The 19161-nt window shown below is 35.0% G+C and overlaps 1 protein-coding gene across 1 annotated transcript in view; it reads right to left on the bottom strand.

Annotated features, from left to right (window-relative positions):
• BRWD3 (bromodomain and WD repeat-containing protein) overlaps nt 1–19161 on the bottom strand; it is a 128154-nt gene that overhangs the window by 73321 nt on the left and 35672 nt on the right. Inside the window, exon 4 of the mRNA XM_089106339.1 lies at nt 4941–5073. Within this exon, the coding sequence (XP_088962465.1) occupies nt 4941–5073 (133 nt within the window). The remainder of the gene's footprint in view (nt 1–4940; nt 5074–19161) is intronic.

Raw genomic sequence — 19161 nt, 5'->3', positions numbered from 1 at the left:
GGTAGCCATTTTGTTAAAAATAGTTGAAAGATCATATAACAAAAACACCTTTACCTATGGTAATTTCATTAAAAACAGTTCAAAGATCAGATAAGAAAAAATCCTGTGTCAACACCCCCCCCCCTCCCCAGGGCCGAGGAAGGTGTTGTAAGTATTGCTCGTGGGGCATATATGGTTTTTATGGAAGGTATTCTCGTATAAACTTCAGAGAGGATTCATTTGAATCGAAATTAAAAGTTGTAGTTCATTTTCTCAGAGTGAAAAAATATAAGAGGGCAAGTATCGCCTCTTATCCTCAACACACTTGGGCGTACTGGATTGATAAACCTGTCAGATATAACTTTCAGGTGACTATTTTGTTAAAAATAGTTGAACCTTGAGCTATTAAAACTCCAGGATCGACACAACCTCCGAGATTCCTGGGATAGGCGTCGTAAGTTATACTCTGGGGATATATATGGTTCTTATAGATGGGATTCTCGTATAAACTTCAGAGAGGGCTCATTTGATTAAAAATAGAAAGTTCTAGTTCATTTTTAAAGAGTCAAAAGGGACCAAAGCTTAATCTTGTCCCCCCACGCCCTTTTTCCTCAAACCCATCCGATAAAAATTTTGATAGCAATTTTGTTAAAAATAGTTCAAACATCAGATAATAATAACTCCGAGGTTGACAAAAACCCAGTTTTTCACTTTGATATTGTTACTTTGATATCAGTTCTGATACTTTGATGAATATTTGATTTTTTTTTTAAAGTTTTATTTTGAAATAAGGAATCTTTAAGAACTTGAAACTTTTTGAAATCAAAAACGAACAAAAATTAATTTTAAAATTCAAACTCAAAACGACCAGAAATTACTATTAAAGAATAAATGAAACCCAAAACGAACAGAAATTAAATAAGCAATCACAACAAAAACATTCAACAAGTAACAATATAAATGAATAAATATATCTTAAAGCGAGTAATGTTAAGATTGAATATGAATATCAAGCTTAACATGAAAAAAAATATTTTCCTATTGAAGTATAAATGAAAGTAAGGAACGACGTTAAAACTTAAAACGAACAGAAATTATTCCTTATATGAAAGGGGCTGTCCCCTCCTCAACTCCTCGCTCTTTGCGCTAAAGTTTTTTATTGTTTGAAAAATAGAGTTGTGAGAAAGTCAAACTTTAGCTCAAAAAGCGAGGCGTTGAGGTGGAGACAGCCCCTTTCATATAAGGAATAATTTCTGTTCGTTTTAAGTTTTAACGTCGTTCCTTACTTTCATTTAAAAAACTTGTATTTTTTATTTAATTTTTGACATTTTTTGAGTTAATGCAGATTTTGATCTTGACTCACCGTACATGAATAATTAAAAAAAACTTGCATATTAATTTTACTTTTATTTGGTTAAATGGCTTACTCGAAACTTGTTTGATTTTATTTACAAACGATTTTATTAGTAATAAATATACGTAAATTCCGAATTAACTTACGTAACGAACTTCTATATTCATATATTTTTAATACGTATATTAGGGGTTTCGCCCCCGAGTAAATATCTTGCTCTTTAAGCTAAAGCTCGAATTTCGTTCAAATTCTTTAAAAATGACCACTTAATCACAAAGGTCGTTAATTAGAAAAAATAGCTCTTATGAAAGTACTAAAAAATCTTTGACTTAAAGAGCGAGGTAATGACTAGGGGGTGAACACAATCATATAAGTAATATTTTTTGTTCGTTTTAAGTTTTGATGTTACTGCTGTTGCAGTTGAAAAACTTGCTTTTTTATATTTAATTTCTGGTCTTTTTTTAAATAATCCCCTTCATAGCAACGTCCCTTCCCCCATGAAAACTTCCTTCATGGAAAGATCCTCCCACATAACCTCCGACCCCCCCCCCCCCACCACCAGAAAAAATCCCCCCCGAAAACGTCTGTATACTTCCCAATAACCAATACTATATGTTAACATTGGGTAAAGTTCATAACTTTCAGCCCTCCCCCCGGAAATTTCGGGGGATTAAGTCATCCTAAAAGACATAATTATCATATTTTCGAACATGCTGAACAAAATAGTTATCTCAAAATTTTGATCGTGTGACTTTGGGAAAAAAATGAGCGTGGGAGGGGGCCTAGTTGCCCTCCATTTTTTTGGTCACTTAAAAAGGGCACCAGAACTTTTAATTTCCATTCCAATGAGCCATCCCACGATATTCTAGGACCACTGGGCCAATACGATCACCCCTGGAAAAAAAAACAACAAATAAATAAACACGCAACCATGATCTTTCTTCTGGCAAAAAATGCCAAATTCCACATTTTTGCAGATAGGAGCTTGAAACCTCTACAGTAGGGTTCTCTGATACGCTGAATATGATGGTTTGATTTTTATTAAGATTCTATGAATTTTAGGTGGTCTTTCCCCCTTTTTTCGAAAGTCAGCAAAATTTTCTTAGGCTCGTAACCTTTGATGGGTAAGAATAAACCTGATGAAACTTATATATTTGAAATTAGCATTAAGATATAATTCTTTTGATATATCTATTGGTATCAAAACACCGTTTTTTAGAGTTTCGGTTACCATTGAGCCGGGTCGCTCCTTACTTACAGTTCGTTACTACGAACTGTTTGATTTACAGTTAGGAAAGGAGGCAGTATCCAAACACTTGTCTGTAGGGAAACTATATTCGTCTTTAACAACTTTAAAAAGAGCTAATAAATTAAACTGAATATTTTATGTATAATGATATTAATTGCTGAAAGCTCACCAGTTCAAAATTTTACTATAATTTTAATGTTTATTTTCAATATTAAGTACAAAAGAAAACATTTGTCATAAAATTGGTTTTCAGTAAAGCGCCAATGACGCAGTAGGTTTTAGACTTTTACAGTGGGAGAAGGAGGTCATACCCAAACTCTTGTTTGTGGTGATTTTTGTTCGTTTCAAGCTTTATTTGCATATTCAATTTAATTTTCACACGTTTTAAGATTCATTTATCAATTTACACTAATACCAATTCTGTTTGTTTGCTTCGATTGTTTATTTAACTTCTGTTCGTTTTAAGTTTCATTCGTACTTCGATAGGAAAATATTTTTTTTTCATTTTCAGCTTGATATTCATATTCAATCTAAGCATTACTCGCTTTAAGATCTATTTATTCATTTATATTATTACTTGTTGAATGTTGTTGCTATGATTGTTTATTTAATTTCTGTTCGTTTTCTGGTCGTTTTGAGTTTGAATTTTAAAAGGCATTTGTATCTGCTGAGCTTCAGTTTAAAATGGCCTTTACTTTTCTTTGAAAAACTTATTTTTTGGAAAGTTTTTTTTAATTAATATTAATAAAACCAGATTGAAGCTGAAAGAATCTGAATCTGACAGCAAATATTAATAAACTATGAGAATATTACGTTTCGGATGTCTTCCAGTGCAAGTCCACTTTGCTGACTTTCTTGCAGTAAGCTTTCTTTGTCAACTAGTGTAAGTGAGATTCAGTCAGCCAATATCAAATTTGAAAATTACAACGTATTGCTATAGAGAAGTAGCTCTGATTAGCGTACTTCAGATCAGTCATTTGAATGCTCCCGAGAACATATTTTTCCGAAGGGAAACGACTGCACTTCATTATAGATTCCCTGAATTGAAATAAATTTAATAACAAAATAGGACAATGCTATAGGCTCTAGAAGACGCTTGTCCGAGAAGCATGACTCCACAAAAATAAGTCATCTAGGTATTACACAGCAAATTCAAGAATCTAATATAAATAGCAATAATTATAGAATTAACTATAATAATAGCGAAGGAAAACACAAAGATAAATAACAAGCCTCACAAAAAAACAAAAAAAGGAAAGTTAAAAAGGGTAAAAACATTGATGCTGGTTCACTAAACATTGCAAAAAAACAAGATCTAGTGCAACTTCGTTTTTTTTTAAATTTTCTTAAACAAAAAAAAGTATCATATATATTCCTATAATCACTATCAGTATTGCATCCGGTCACGGAGGTTTGCGGGGGAAATGTTGGTGAATTTTTCATGTTTTGTTAAGATTTTTGTTGAATAAATAATCTCTGCACCTTCTATCAGTAAGTTTGATGATTGTCAGCCTCTCATAATAACGAGTCGACTGCCCATAGATTTGAGAAAAAAAAAGGGTGCCGATTTTTATGCGTAGTTTGGTAGACAATATCCTGTCTTGTCTCACGGCCGGAGGACTGAGTTTGAACTTTCAGAGAAACATTTTCTTTTTTTTTGGAGAGGAACTGGGGATGAGGAGACTTAGAATCTTGGGGAAGGGTGGAAAATATTTTTTTCCCCCAGTCTTCACAAAACAGTTTACGCTCTATTTTTCTTTTTTGTACTTGTCGTCCGGCAAGTTCTTTGGCTGGTCTAAATTTATAAAGCAGGTCCAACCAATGCGATAGGAGGGCTGAAAACCCAAGTGCCACTAAATTGAAGCGACGGCTGAAGGATCCAGCTGCAAACCATTGAGAAAGAAGGGAGATAGCTGGGGCCTCCCAACCAATTCAGTTGAATTGAAAATTATGTGTTGAGAAAAAAAAGAAGAAAAAAACAGCCAAGAGGTCCGCAAAATCACTATTTTTATAATTTTGGACACCACCCTTCTTCTGTGATTACATATAACATTTCATAACTATATTTCATAAGCAACTCTGATTTTGATACAAGTGGGGTAATCTCAAATTTAAATGAAACAAAATAATTTCCAGGAAGCATTTTGGCCAAAATAAGAGAGTAAAACAAGATCAAGATAGTGATATTGGGAGGCCTACGGTATTCTTTGTTGAAGAACCTGCCCCCAAATCAAACTTCGTTTGAGCCTGAGAAAATTCTAATTTCCAAATCCTTAATTAGAAACAAAGTAGAAACATGATTAGGAGTTGAAAGAAATGAAGAAAGAAAAAGGAAAAGAAATAGATGCGATAACTTACTTTTCTTCAACCTTAGTAGAGATGAGTAACCTCTAGAAACGATTTTCGTAACACCAGTATTTCCTTGCTCTTTTCCATAAGAACGACATAATTCAAGAAGATGTTCAGGCCCAATATGACTGTATTTGCGCTTCTAAAAGCATAAAGAAAATATAATCTAAGGACTTTCAAAACTACCAAATAATTGTTTTTAAATAAAAGAAAAATCCACAGTCACACCCGTAGGACGAAATATAAAAACTCTGATGCCCATCGCAAAATTTACCGAACATTGAAAAACCACGAACCACTCGGCCAAAAATAAGTAGAGGAGTCCTCATTTCGTTTTGCCAATTTCTTTTTCCTCCAACCCAAAAGGCATCAAAACGGTTTCTCTCGTCCTGTATTCCATACTTTGCAAAGCACTACAATGATGAACTTCTTGAAAATACTGTGCAAAGTTTTGATAAATCGTTTTTATATTTATTTCATTTTATTGTGTGTTATATTTTCTTGTCGTGAGACGTCCACTGCTAACTGTGTCCTGTTATGGCAATAAAGAGTATTTACTTTTTTATTTATATCAGTTAGGCTGTACGTCATACCAAATAAAATCTAGAAGACAAAAAACCATTAATCGCGTTCTGGATTTTCGACTATTGCATACCATCAATTGTTTCCATCTACTTTACGAAACTAATTGAATCTTTAGAAGTGGGCACAAGAAGTTCTTAACAAACCTCCCTGCATTAAGATCGATTTTTATCTTCAAATTTACATTGAATCAGAATCGTCACTAATCCCAAGTTTTATTTAAGAGATGGATGGGGGAGAGCAATCAATTTCACCAACTACTGGGTCATTTTAACAGTCAATATCAGTATTCTGGCCTAATCGGACAAATCATAATCAAATCGGTGAAACGGCATAAAATCAAGATATTTCATATTATCATTTTACAATCTCACTTTTATTACCAATTGGCAGAACTCATTAGGGCTACCATCTCTTGGACCGTGCATGCTTTTGGTCTTCCGAAGGAATCCTACAGAAAAATTTGGGAGAAGGAATCTTCTTCAAAATAATACGAGATCACAATCTTCCAGTAGTCAAAATTTTAAACGCATATGGCTATAAACGACGTCAGGAATATCAAATTCAACGACTTCTACATCAGGGGGGAAAATTTTCCTCCGCACTTTTTTTTCAGTGAAACTATCCCATTCAGTCCACTGTATATATAATTAGTGATTCAGTTATACCAGAAATAGGTCGATAGATTGAAAGTATAATTTTGAACATACAGATATATGGGATCAAAAGTTGTGCTGATTGACTTAATTACCTGAAGATACACATCAGACATTACAACTGCATTTTCAATTTTCGTTTTTTTCCAACACATTTCTTTTTTTACATATTTCGTGGCGCCATCAGTCTTGTGGCAAGTGTATTTAATAGGTATTGTGCACCTACTGAACCTTGGCTTGAAGGAATCAACCTACCAAATAATTCGTGGTAACGAACAGTTAGTAAGGAGCGGCAGTAGTTACCTAGTATGCACTATCAGGGATACATGAAAGGATACAAGAAACGGGGCAAGATAATAGTGTATACAATATGAAGGGTAGGGTGAATCGGGGAAAGTCCGACACCTTAACATGTTTTTTTTTGTTAAATTGACTCTCAAGATTTTTTTTTTATGAGTATCTCATATCATCTTCTATCAACCTTTTTTTTACAACAGTTTCCCATATTATTCACTTTCTGACTTTCCCATATACTGTGCTTGTAGCCCATCACCAGGTCTCAAAGTTGGTGCAGTCTGCTATGTTGGACTTACCCCAGCTTTGGGGGAAGTGCAACATATCCTACTAGCTTTTTTCAACAATATATCAAAAATGATATGACTTCACCATCTTATAGTTAATTAATTAATCACTACAAGTCCATAATCTATCATTATTTATGACAAACGGACTGGCATCAAAAGGTCAGACCCTACTTTGTTCTGCTGATGTGTGGTCACTCTGAAAGTGTTGGACTTACCCAACAAATAAACGATACAAGTATCATAGCCGAGGTGCACAAATGACTGAATGTAAATGATTGCTTGTATTTTAAAAAAGAAAAACATATCACACAAAATATGGTTTGACTCCAGATACAAAAAGTTACTCATATATGTTGTAGCTTACGTGTATGGGCATAAAACAAAGATCTACTGACGCTTGCTAGTAACTGCCTTGTACGATACAATAACCTGACGGATTTGGGGTATTTCAAATGGTCTGGTTTTCCCACTAAGTTTACTGGTCCTGCTTAATGTATTTGTCATCTACAGTATCGAAATCGTCTTTCTTTAGCCAATTGAAAGAGTAGGTGGCAAGGCTCAAGCAGTGAAGAAACTTGAGCTTAACTTTTCCCTCATCAGGAAAGTCTAGAACCCTTCCTATGTAACCTTGTTCGTCATTCCTTGCATCGTATCTGACTGCATAGTACTCATTTAGCTTGGGAACAATCTTTTGCTTACTGGGTGTCTCCTTGTCATCGCTGTCACTTTCTTGAATAGTATCTTGAATACTCTGATCATCCTCATCAGAGCCAAGTTCAAGGCTGATGTCTGATTCGCTATCACCCGTATCTCTATTGGCTTCCCTCTTAGGAAATTTTTTTTTTTTGATGTCACACCCTTCCCATCTGGACTTTTCTTCTTCCATTTGCCTTTTGCTTTCAGATTTTCTTCCCTCTCAAGCACCTCTAGATGTTCTTTTGATGTTATCATTTCTGCCTCTCTTGCAATTTTCTTCCATTTTTCTATTCCTGAAACTGATGGTAGGTCGGGCCGCTTCATTGAGTGAAGAAGAATCTTTTCAAAAGTTTTTAATTGGTTGCCAAGCAACTTCCTTGGACTAAAGGTAACAGAAAAGGTATTTTTTTCTAGTTCATTGTTGACAGTGGTTGTGACTTTAGATGTGCCTGAATTTTTCTCTTGCTCCATTTTCATTTGTGCATAGCGTCTCAACTTGGTAGGTTCAAACTTGGTTTGGTCAATTACGGATGGGTTTACTCTCATTGGAACACTCAGGTCAAAGATTCCAGTTGCTTTGAACGACTTTTAAATCAGACTAGGAGTGAAATAGGTATCCCATACCTTTGATTAGAGACATACGAAATCCTTCTTTGACAGAATGTTGCCAGGGTGCTCCCTCTGCCATTTCGAGAGATTCTGATCATAAGACACTTTCATTCTCTTGAAAACCACTTTATCGAGAGGTTGAAGCATGTGGAGGTAGCTTGAGAATTGTCACGTTAATTTCGTTTGCAAGTTTTGCAAGAGCAAGAGAAAGCTTTGCAAGTTTTGCAAGAGCATGTGTGCCATGTCCATCTAAGATGAGAAGTGCCTTTCCCTTTACATGAGGAAGAAACTGGAACTCAAACCAGTTCATAAAGAGATCAGATGTCATCCACCCTTTATTGGTAGATGAGTAAGATGCACCAGGGTAAGCTCCATGTTCACGTAACCATGAGGTCCAGGTATTCTTTGCAGAGAAAACTATTAAAGGTGTGAGTTTTTCTCTATTTGCACTGATACAAGCCAAGGCAGTTGTATTTTCACATCCATTACCACCTGTTCTACGAGTGGCTGGTGAGCCTTTGGCTCCTGCAACTTTCGTGTTGCCAGGATCCCTGCAGAAAGATGTCTCATCCAAATTAAACCGGCACTGGGGCTTGTCAAGAATATCCATTGCCGTGGCAGTTTCATGCAACAGCTCATAAAAACCATACATTATGAAGGGGTCAGATTGCTGCAAATGTCTTTTGTGTTCTATCCTTTCTAGTTTCTTTAGTGAAATTTTGTTTTAGCACTTGAACCGCACCCACCAGTCATGAACAGGTCGGTTGTCCTTAAATCTTGTTTGAACTTTGTTCTTGATGAGATATTCTTGGACTTGGTCAAAAAATTCCTGCTTGCTGAGACCTATGCCCCACTTTTCAAAGTATTCGGACACCCTGAGCCATATCCTTTTCTATTTCAGCAGGAATTTATTGACTCCTCCCTCCACCACAAACTGTTTTTTTTACTGCTGTCTTCTTCATAAGATGGTCATGAAGGTAGTGCACAGTATTTGAAATACTTTTAAAGCCTGTAGCATAGACAATCTCTTTGAAGATATCTCTGCTAGTGCGTTTTGTAGCTGAGTTGCATCATATGGTCCTCCAACCCCACATTGTGTTTTCCGAACATAATTTCTAGGTATCTAGAAAAGACAAGGGAATTATGAATGAATTGATGAATTTATTTGAAGGGGAATTATGAATGAATTGATGAATGTATTCAAAAACCTGTCACAAGCAGGTGTACAAAAAATTCCAAAACTGCCAGTAGCAGAATTTCAATAGCTGCCAACACTTTAGCAGCAAAATCCGTGATTTGACAGCTTTTCTTTGAGCAAGAAGTATTTCTATAGGTAAAATTTTCAGAAAAGTAACAAATGTAACTTAGTATAGCTTGCGGTTAGAAATATCAATAGTTTTCCTAATCATATTAAAGTACTGTCTCATATTTACTCTAATACTGCTAATGGTGTATAGTATTCAAAGTCTCAAGTATACAGTATATAGCTTACTGCTGATAGTTTATGGATTGAGTTGTACACTCCAATGATATTGGTATTATAAAAATAATACACACCCAACTGCATTCTTAATATTTATTTATCACTGTACTACAACTATAAAAAGGTCAGTATACTTTTACTAGCATAGGAAGAAAGGTCAGTAATTCAGTAATCTATGTCTGGTTTTGATGTGTAGTAAATCATTGAGACATAAACTTTTGAAAGTAGTGAAAAAATTATGTTAAGTCAATTGAAAGTCATAGTTACTAGGGGTGGATTGTCGTCAGGGATAATTCACTAGGTGTGGCAACCCTGAAAGAAAAGGGATTTTTGGAGAACCGATTTTGATAAAGTTTCAGAGAATACAGAATTTGGGGGAAATCCCCAAAAATTCAGGGATTGTGGCTGCATTGGTATTTTTGAAAAAAAAAGCCAACAAATTTTGCTAGGCCATGAAAACTGTCAAGTAGCATTGCTACTATGCTATCCCACTTTTTGCATGGTAGAGCACGACTTGTGTTTTGGCACCTTTTCTTTGAGCAAAAATTATTTTATATGTAAAAAGGGTATTTTCAGACAAAATCTGCCAACAAATTTGATACATGCCAAGTAGCATTTCTATTTTGCTACACTTTTTGCACGGCAGGTCACAAGTAAAGGTTAAGACGAAAAAAAAAAATTACAGGGGAGAAAGATAAACGAAAGCAGGCACAGAACTGCAATACATGAATGATCAACACAACACTACATTCCATTAAGTTAGTAAAGCCATATAAGGATGGTTACTGGCTTCAACCTTTATGATCTAAAGCTTAGAATCTGCTCGACCATTTAAAATATCCATCTTTGGTAACATGGGGTAAGTCCGACACCCCAGCCAAACTTCCCCTGTAGGGGGTAAGACCGACATGTCGGACTTTCCCCAGATGGGCTTTATCGGGGGTAAGACCAACACCCCCCTCTTATCTGTTCAACTAATAACATTAGCTTGTTTTAAAAAATCAGGAAGATGCTCCTGATCTTCTAGTTTCAAAAAAATGAAAAAAATTCTATATCTTTCTTACTTTGTAATCTGCATAATTTAAGGTAAAGTCAGTTACCTGTGTTCTTAAGAAAACGCTGTCCAAAAAACTTCAAAACCTTCTGAACGGAAGGTGTGCTACCTCTACCAGAAGTTGATGGCACTGTTGCCTACTGCTACTAATATGGAAGAAAATATGAAAGCCTCCCACAGATACAATGGACCATAGACAAATTGAAGGTTGTTATCGGACTTACCCCACTGTTGGACTTTCCCTGATACACCCTATATGAATTGCGCAAGAAAAACCCATGCCTGAGACATTAAACTTACGCGTGAACATTTTAAAAAGCTAATCTGCCTTGGAAACAGTTTGACGTGTTCGGTGAGATTACGTTCCTTGGTGTTTGATTGACATTTGCAAAAAAGGGGTAATTAGTGATAGGATAATTTTTTAACATGAAATCTCTGAATAAAATATTTTTGGAGCATGTACTTGACGATGAATAAAAGGGTTAAGGTGATTAGCAATTACGAGCGAGGATTCCCCCATTGGTTCCTGCCAGTAGGCTACGCATATCAAGTTGAAAATTTGATAGAATGAGGTATTTGAAGTGGAATATTAATGTTTTGAACAATAGGAGTGTGATTGATTCTAATTAGTGATTGGATAATTTTTTAACATGAAATCTCTGAATAAAATATTTTTTGAGGGAGATGGGTTGATTGTGTACTGTATAATACACAAGTGATGTTTGAACAGTGTTGTCAATTTAAAATAGGGTCTAACGTTTTAGTATACTAAAAAGTTGATACTAAGAGAGATGTAGATGGTAAGAAAAGAATTTTAATAATGAAATTCAGAACAAACCCTATAAATCCTTGCAAATCAGGTAGTAAGGTGTATATGAGTACGAACCATCAAGGACCATAAGCACCAGACACTAACCAGCAGAGACATCAACTCCCCACAGGTCCTTGACCCCCACACTCGTTGGGCTCCCCCTCCCTCCAACTTTTTGCCCCCCCCCCATTCCCATTTTTTTTATTTTTTTTTTAACATGATATATTTTTTTCAACTTTTTTTTTACATGTCTTCGAATGAGATGAAACAAATTTAAATTTAGTAGTGTTTTGTCTTGGTTTACCTTGTTACAGTTACATTCTTTTAATTTTTCAAAGTTCATTTTGAATTTCTTTCGATGAAATGCAAGAGTTGGAATATTTCATTAGTGTTTTGTTTTACTTTAACTTGTAACAGTTATAATATTTTGATTTTTCAAAGTTCGTATTGGATTTCTTTCGTTGACTTGAAAGAGTCTGAATATTTCAGTAGTGTTTTGTTGTGGTTTATATTGTCAGACTTACATTATCTTGATTTTTCAGAGTTCATCCTGGATTTCCATCGCAGAAACGAATAAGTTAGAATATTGCAATAGTGTTTTGTTGTGGTTTACCCTGTCATACTTATATTCTCTTGATTTTTCAAAGTTCATTTTTAATTGCTTTCGTGAAATGCAAGAGTTGGAATATTTCAGTATTGTTTTGTCGTGGTTTACCTTGTCACAGTTACATTCTCTTGATGTTTCAAAGTTCATTTCGAATTTCTTTCATGAAATGCAAGAGTTGGAATATTTAAGTAGTGTTTTGTCGTGGTTTACCTTGTCACAGTGACATTCTCTTAATTTTTGAAAGTTCAACTTGGATTTCTTTCGTTGATATGCAACAGTTAGAATATTTTAGTAGTTTTTTTTTGTGGTCTACCATCCCGTAGTTACATTCTCTTAATTTTCCACAGTTGAGTTTCAATTTCTTTAGATGAAATGCAGGAGTTGAAATATTTCGGTAGTGTTTCGTTGTGCTTTAACATTGTCACAACTACATTTGCTTGATCTTTAACTGTTCATTTTGAATTTCTGTCGTTGAAAGGCCAGAGATGGAATATTTTAGTAGTGTTTTGTCGGGGTTTACCATGTCAGAGTTACATTCTCTTGATTTTTCAAAGTTCATTTTGAATTTCGTTCGTGAAATGCAACAGTTGGATTATTTCAGTAGTGTTTTGTCGTGGTATACCTTATCACTGCTACGTTCTATTAATTTTTAAAAGTTCATTTGGGATTTTTTTTGTTGAAATGCAAGAGTTGGAATATTTCAGCAGTGTTTTGATGTGCTTTATATAGTCACAGCCACATTCTCAAAAATTTTCGAAGTACATTTTGAATTTCTGACGTGAAATGCAAGAGTTGGAATATTTCATTAGTGTTTTGTTGTGATTTACGTTGTCACAGTTACATTCTCTTGATTTTTCAAAGTTCATTTTGAATTTCTTTCGTGAAATGCAAGAGTTGGAATAATTCAGTAGTGTTTTGTCGTGGTTTACCTTGTCACAGTTGCATTCTCTTGATTTTTCAAAGTCCATTTTGGATTTCTTTTGTTGAAATGCAAGAGTTGGAATATTTCAGTAGTGTTTTGTTGTGCTTTACCTTGTCACAGCTATATTCTCTTAATTTTTCAATGTTCATTTTGTATTTATGTCGTGAAATGCAAGAGGTGGAATATTTTAGAAGTGATTTGTCGTGGTTTACAATATCACAGTTACAATTGCTTGATTTTTTATAGTTCATTTTGGATTTCTTTCGTGAAATCCAAGATTTGGAATATTTCGGTAGTGTTTCGTCGTGGTTTACCTTGTCACAGTTACATTCTCTTGATTTTTCAAAGTTCATTTTGGATTTCTTTTGTTGAAATGCAGGAGTTGAAATATTTAAGAAGTGTCTGGTTTTGCTTTACTTTGTCGTAGTTGCTTTCTCTTGATGTTTCAATGCTCATTTTGGGTTTCTGTTGTTGAAATGCAAGAGTTGGACTATTTTATTAGTGTTTTGTTGTGCTTTACCTTATCAAAGCTACATTCTCTTAATTTTTGAAAGTTCATTTTGGATTTCGTTCGTTAAATGGAAGAGTTGGATTATTTCAGTAGTGTTTTGTCATAGTTTATCATGTCACAGTTATGTTTTCTTAACTTTTCAAAATTCATTCTGTATTTCATTAGTGAAATGCAAGAGTTGGAGTATATCAGTAGAGTTTAATTATTGTTTACAATGTCACAGTTAAATTATCATTAATTTTAAAAAATTATTTGGGATAACTTTTTTTGAAATGCAAGAGTTGGAATATTTCAGTAGTGTTTTGTTGTGCTTTACCTTGTCACCGTTACATTCTCTTGATTTTTCAAAGTTCATTTAGGATTTCTTTCGTGAAATGCAAGAGTTAGAATATTTCAGTAGTGTTTTGTATTTTCCAAAATTTTCTTACAAGAAACTAGAATTTACGGTCAAAAACCAAATTGATCAACCTGGAGAAAGTTCAAATATAATTTTTGCTGATATTGAAATTAGTGCGTAAATCACAAACTGACAAAAAATATCCAGAACTTTTTTTCTTATAGCCTTGACTTTGAAGACAGTTCTTCATCTTTATTGGCTTTAGATATATCAAGCGAAGTAAAACTAGTCGAACAGTCCTTAAGGCGTCATATTTTTAGCGAAAAATGTGATTGTAACAAATGATTGACTCCTTTGTATGTAATTTCAAGCCATATTAAAGAACGGAACGTCTTGGTGTCACTTTAATTAAGGTAAATTCGATGTTTCTCTATGATTCAATCCCAACGTCACCCTGTTCTGAGTGTTGAAAGTGATTTCACGACATTATTTTATTTTTTTTCTAGCCCAAAACTATTTTTTTTATCACGAACCCTTTAGATACCAATTTGATCAACTTGGAGAAAGTTCAAATAGAATCGTTACTGATATTGATATTAGTGCGTAAACTACAAACTGACAAAAAAAAATATCCAGAACTTTTTTTTTCTTATAGCTTTGACTTTGAAGACATTTCTTCATCTTAATTGGCTTTAGAAATATCATGCAAAATAAACTAGCCAAACCATCCTTGCTTCATCGAATTTTGAGCAAACAAAAGGATTGTAACACCTGATTGGCTTGTTTGTATGCAATTTGAAACCAGTGAAAAGAACGAAACGTCTTTGAGTCACATTTAAAAAAAAAGTAAATTCGATGTTTATCTATGATTCAATCCCAACGTCCCCCTGCTCTGAGTGTTGAAAATGATTTCACGACATTATTTTGGTTTTTTTTTTCTTGTCCCAAACTATTTTTTTTTATCATGAACCCTTTAGAGATCAATTTGATCAACTTGGAGAAAGTTCAAATAGAATCGTTACTGATATTGATATTGATAATTTCGGAGACCACACTGCCTTTCCATGACGATAAATAAAAGTTCAAATAGGGATAAAATCCTTTTAATAGACAGTGTTTTTTATAACAGTGATAGAAATTCACAAAAATACCAGATATTTCGGTCACATATACAGTGACCGTCATCAGTAGTAAAACTAAAATAAAACAATTTAAAACAAAAGTTTATATACTAAATCAAATAACACTACATATTATTTGAATCTCTAATTCTTTTCAAAGCAAAGGCGGAAGCTATTCTCTTTGACCTTCTTGGATTCGGTTCATTAGCGTTCAATGATATAACATTTGGACAAAGGTCAACTACATACTGATGACGGTCACTGTATATGTGACCGAAATATCTGGTATTTTTGTGAATTTCTATCACTGTTATAAAAAACACTGTCTATTAAAAGGATTTTATCCCTATTTGAACTTTTATTTATCGATATTGATATTAGTGCGTAAACTACAAACTGACAAAAATATCAAGAACTTTTTTTTCTAATAGCCTTGACTTTGAAGACATTTCTTCATCTTAATTGGGTTTAGAAATATCATTCAAAATAAACTAGCCAAACCGTCCTTGCTTTGTCGAATTTTGAGCAAACAAAAGGATTGTAACACCTGATTGGCTCGTTAAATAATTTCACATTTTTTAGTTAGGACACTCGATATCATAAAAGTGTCTGATTCAAACTTTTACCTTGAGAATCGATGTTGTTAGAAGAATTTCAAAAGGATCGTTTATGAGTGCTGGCGTATCTGATGAAATAATTTAGGTCGTATGATCAATTTAGTAAGGACACTCGATATCCTAAAAGTGTCTGATTCAAACCTTTACCTTGAGCATCGATGTTGTTAGCAGAGTTTCAAAAGAATCGTTTAAGAGTGCTGGCGTATCTGATGAAATAATTTAGGTCGTATGATAAATTTAATTTTTTTTTTAATGCAGTAGTTTTTAGTAAGGACACTCGATATCCTAAAAGTGTCTGATTCAAACTTTTACCTTGAGCATCGATGTTGTTAGCAGAATTTCAAAAGGATCGCTTATGAGTGCTGGCATATCTGATGAAATAATTTAGGTCGTATGATCAATTTAGTAAGGACACTGGATATCCTAAAAGTGACTGATTCAAACTTTTACCTTGAGAATCGATGTTGTTAGCAGAATTTCAAAAGGATCGCTTATGAGTGCTGGCGTATCTGATGAAGTAATTTAGGTCGTATGATAAATTTAATTTGTTTTTTAATGCAGTAGTTTTTAGTAAGGACACTCGATATCCTAATAATGTTTGTTTCAAACTTTCACCTTGAGCATCGACGTTTTTAGCAGAATTTCCAAAGGGTCGTTCATAAGTGCTGACGTATCTGATGAAATAATTTAGGTCGTATGATAATTTTTTTTTTTAATGCAGTAGTTTTTCAGTAAGGACATTCGATATGCTAAAAGTGTTTGATTCAAACTTTTACCTTGAGAATCGATGTTGACACACTCACACACACACAAACACACACACACGCACACAAAAACACAAAAAACACGCACACACACACACAAATACACACACCCGCGAAAGCACGCACACACACACAAACATATACAAGCACACACACACACACAAACACAAACACACGTAAACGCGAACCCTCACACATTAACACACACACCTGCAAACACACACATACACACAAACACAAACATACACACACACACACACACACACACACACACACACACACACACACACACACACACACACACACATACACACACACTCACACACACACACACACACACACACCCACACACACACACACACACACACACGCGCGCGCACAGAGAGACGACACACACATAGCGACGACACACGCACAGAGACGAGACGCGCACAGAGAAGACACACACACACACAGAGACGACGCACACACACAGAGACGACACACACACAGAGATGACACACACAGACACACAGAGACGATACACACATAGAGACGACAGACACAAAGAGAAGACACACACACAGAAATGACACACACATAGAGAAAACACAGACAGAGAGACGACACACACACACGGATACGAAACACACATAGAGACAACACACGCACAGAGACGACACACACACAAAGACAATAAGCACAGAGACAACACGCACACAGAGACAACACACACACATAGAGACGACACACACACATAGAGACGACACACACACAGGGACAACACACACATAGAGACGACACACACACAGAGAGAGGACACACTCACAGAGATGACCCACCCACAGAGAGACAACACACACACATAGCGACGACACACTCACAGAGACGACACACACACAGAGACGACACCACATAGAGAGAAGACACACGCACAGAGACGGAACCCACACAGAGACGACACACACACACACACACACACAGAGGAACGACACACACACAGAGGAACGACACACACACAGAGACGACACACTCAAAGTGCCGACTTACACATAGAAACAACAAACACACAGAGACGACACACAGAGAGAGACGACACACACACAGAGACGACAAATACACAGAGAACATACACACACAGATACGAAACACACAAAGAGACGATACATGCACAGAGACGACACACACACAGAGTCGACACACATACAGAGTTGACTCACACACAGAGAGGAAAAACACACAGAAACGGCACGCACACACACAGAGAGGACACACACACATAGAGACAACACAGACAAAGCGACGACACACACACAGAAAGGACGAAACACACACAGAGACGACACACACACAGAGGCGACACACAAGCACAGAGAGACGACAAACATACAGAGAAGACATAAAAACAGAGACGACACACCCAAAGAGATGACACACACATTGAGACGACACACGCACAGACCGGATACACAATACAGAAATTTAATTCAGGAAATTATGAAAAAAAAATTAGACAGGGTTTACGTGCGCGCACGTAACCCCTGTCTAATTTCTTTTTCAGATACGCCGGCACTTATGAACGATCCTTTTGAAATTCTGCTAAAACATCGATGCTCAAGGTAAAAGTTTGAATCAAACACTTTTAGGATATCGAGTGTCCTTACTAAAAACTACTGCATTAAACAAAACAAAAATTAAATTTATCATACGACCTAAATTACTTCATCAGATACGCCAGCACTCATAAGCGATCCTTTTGAAATTCTGCTAACAACATCGATACTCAAGGTAAAAGTTTGAATCAGACACTTTTAGGATATCGAGTGTCCTTACTAAATTGATCATACGACCTAAATTATTTCATCAGATATGCCAGCACTCATAAACGATCCTTTTGAAATTCTGCTAACAACATCGATTCTCAAGGTAAAAGTTTGAATCAGACACTTTTAGGATATCGAGTGTCCTTACTACAAAATATTTCATTAAAAAAAAAAAATTAAATTTATCATACGACCTAAAATATTTCATCAGATACGCCAGCACTCATAAATGATCCTTTTGAAATTATTCTAACAACATCGATGCTCAAGGTAAAAGTTTGAATCAGACACTTTTAGGATATCGATTGTAGTTACAAAATTGATCATACCAACTAAATTATTTTATCAGATATGTCGGCCCTCGTAAACTATTCTTTTGAAATGCTTCTAACAACATCGATTCTCATGGTAAATCTTTGAACAATACACTTTTAGTATATTGAGTGTCCTAACTAAAAATTTGGAATTATTTAAAGAGCCAATCAGGTGTTACAATCCTTTTGTTTGCTCAAAATTCGACAAAGCAAGGACGGTTTGGCTAGTTTATTTTGAATGATATTTCTAAAGCCAATTAAGATGAAGAAATGTCTTCAAGGTCAAGGCTATAAGAAAAAAAAGTTCTGGATATTTTTTTGTCAGTTTGTAGTTTACGCATTAATATCAATATCACTAACAATTCTATTTGAACTTTCTCCAAGTTGATCAAATTGGTCTCTAAAGGTTTCATGATAAAAAAAGTAGTTTGGGGCAAGAAAAATAAACTAAAATAATGTCGTGAAATCATTTTCAACACTCAGAGCAGGGTGACGTTGGGATTGAATCATAGAGAAACATCAAATTTACCTTAAAAAAATGTGACTCAAAGACGTTTCGTTCTTTTCTCTGGCTTGAAATTGCATACAAACGAGCCAATCAGGTGTTACAATCCTTTTTTTTCTCAAAATTCGACAAAGCAACGACGGTTTGGTTAGTTTTATTTTGCATGATATTTCTAAAGCCAATTAAGATGAAGAAATGTCTTCAAAGCAAAGGCTATAAGAAAAAAAGTTCTGGATATTTTTTGTCAGTTTGTGA

Source organism: Artemia sp. Qi Xiang Cuo, chromosome 20 (assembly GCF_049724085.1).
Source record: "Artemia sp. Qi Xiang Cuo chromosome 20, ASM4972408v1, whole genome shotgun sequence".
NCBI classification, from domain to species: Eukaryota; Metazoa; Arthropoda; class Branchiopoda; order Anostraca; family Artemiidae; genus Artemia; species Artemia sp. Qi Xiang Cuo.
This window is presented reverse-complemented; position numbering and strand designations above follow the sequence as displayed.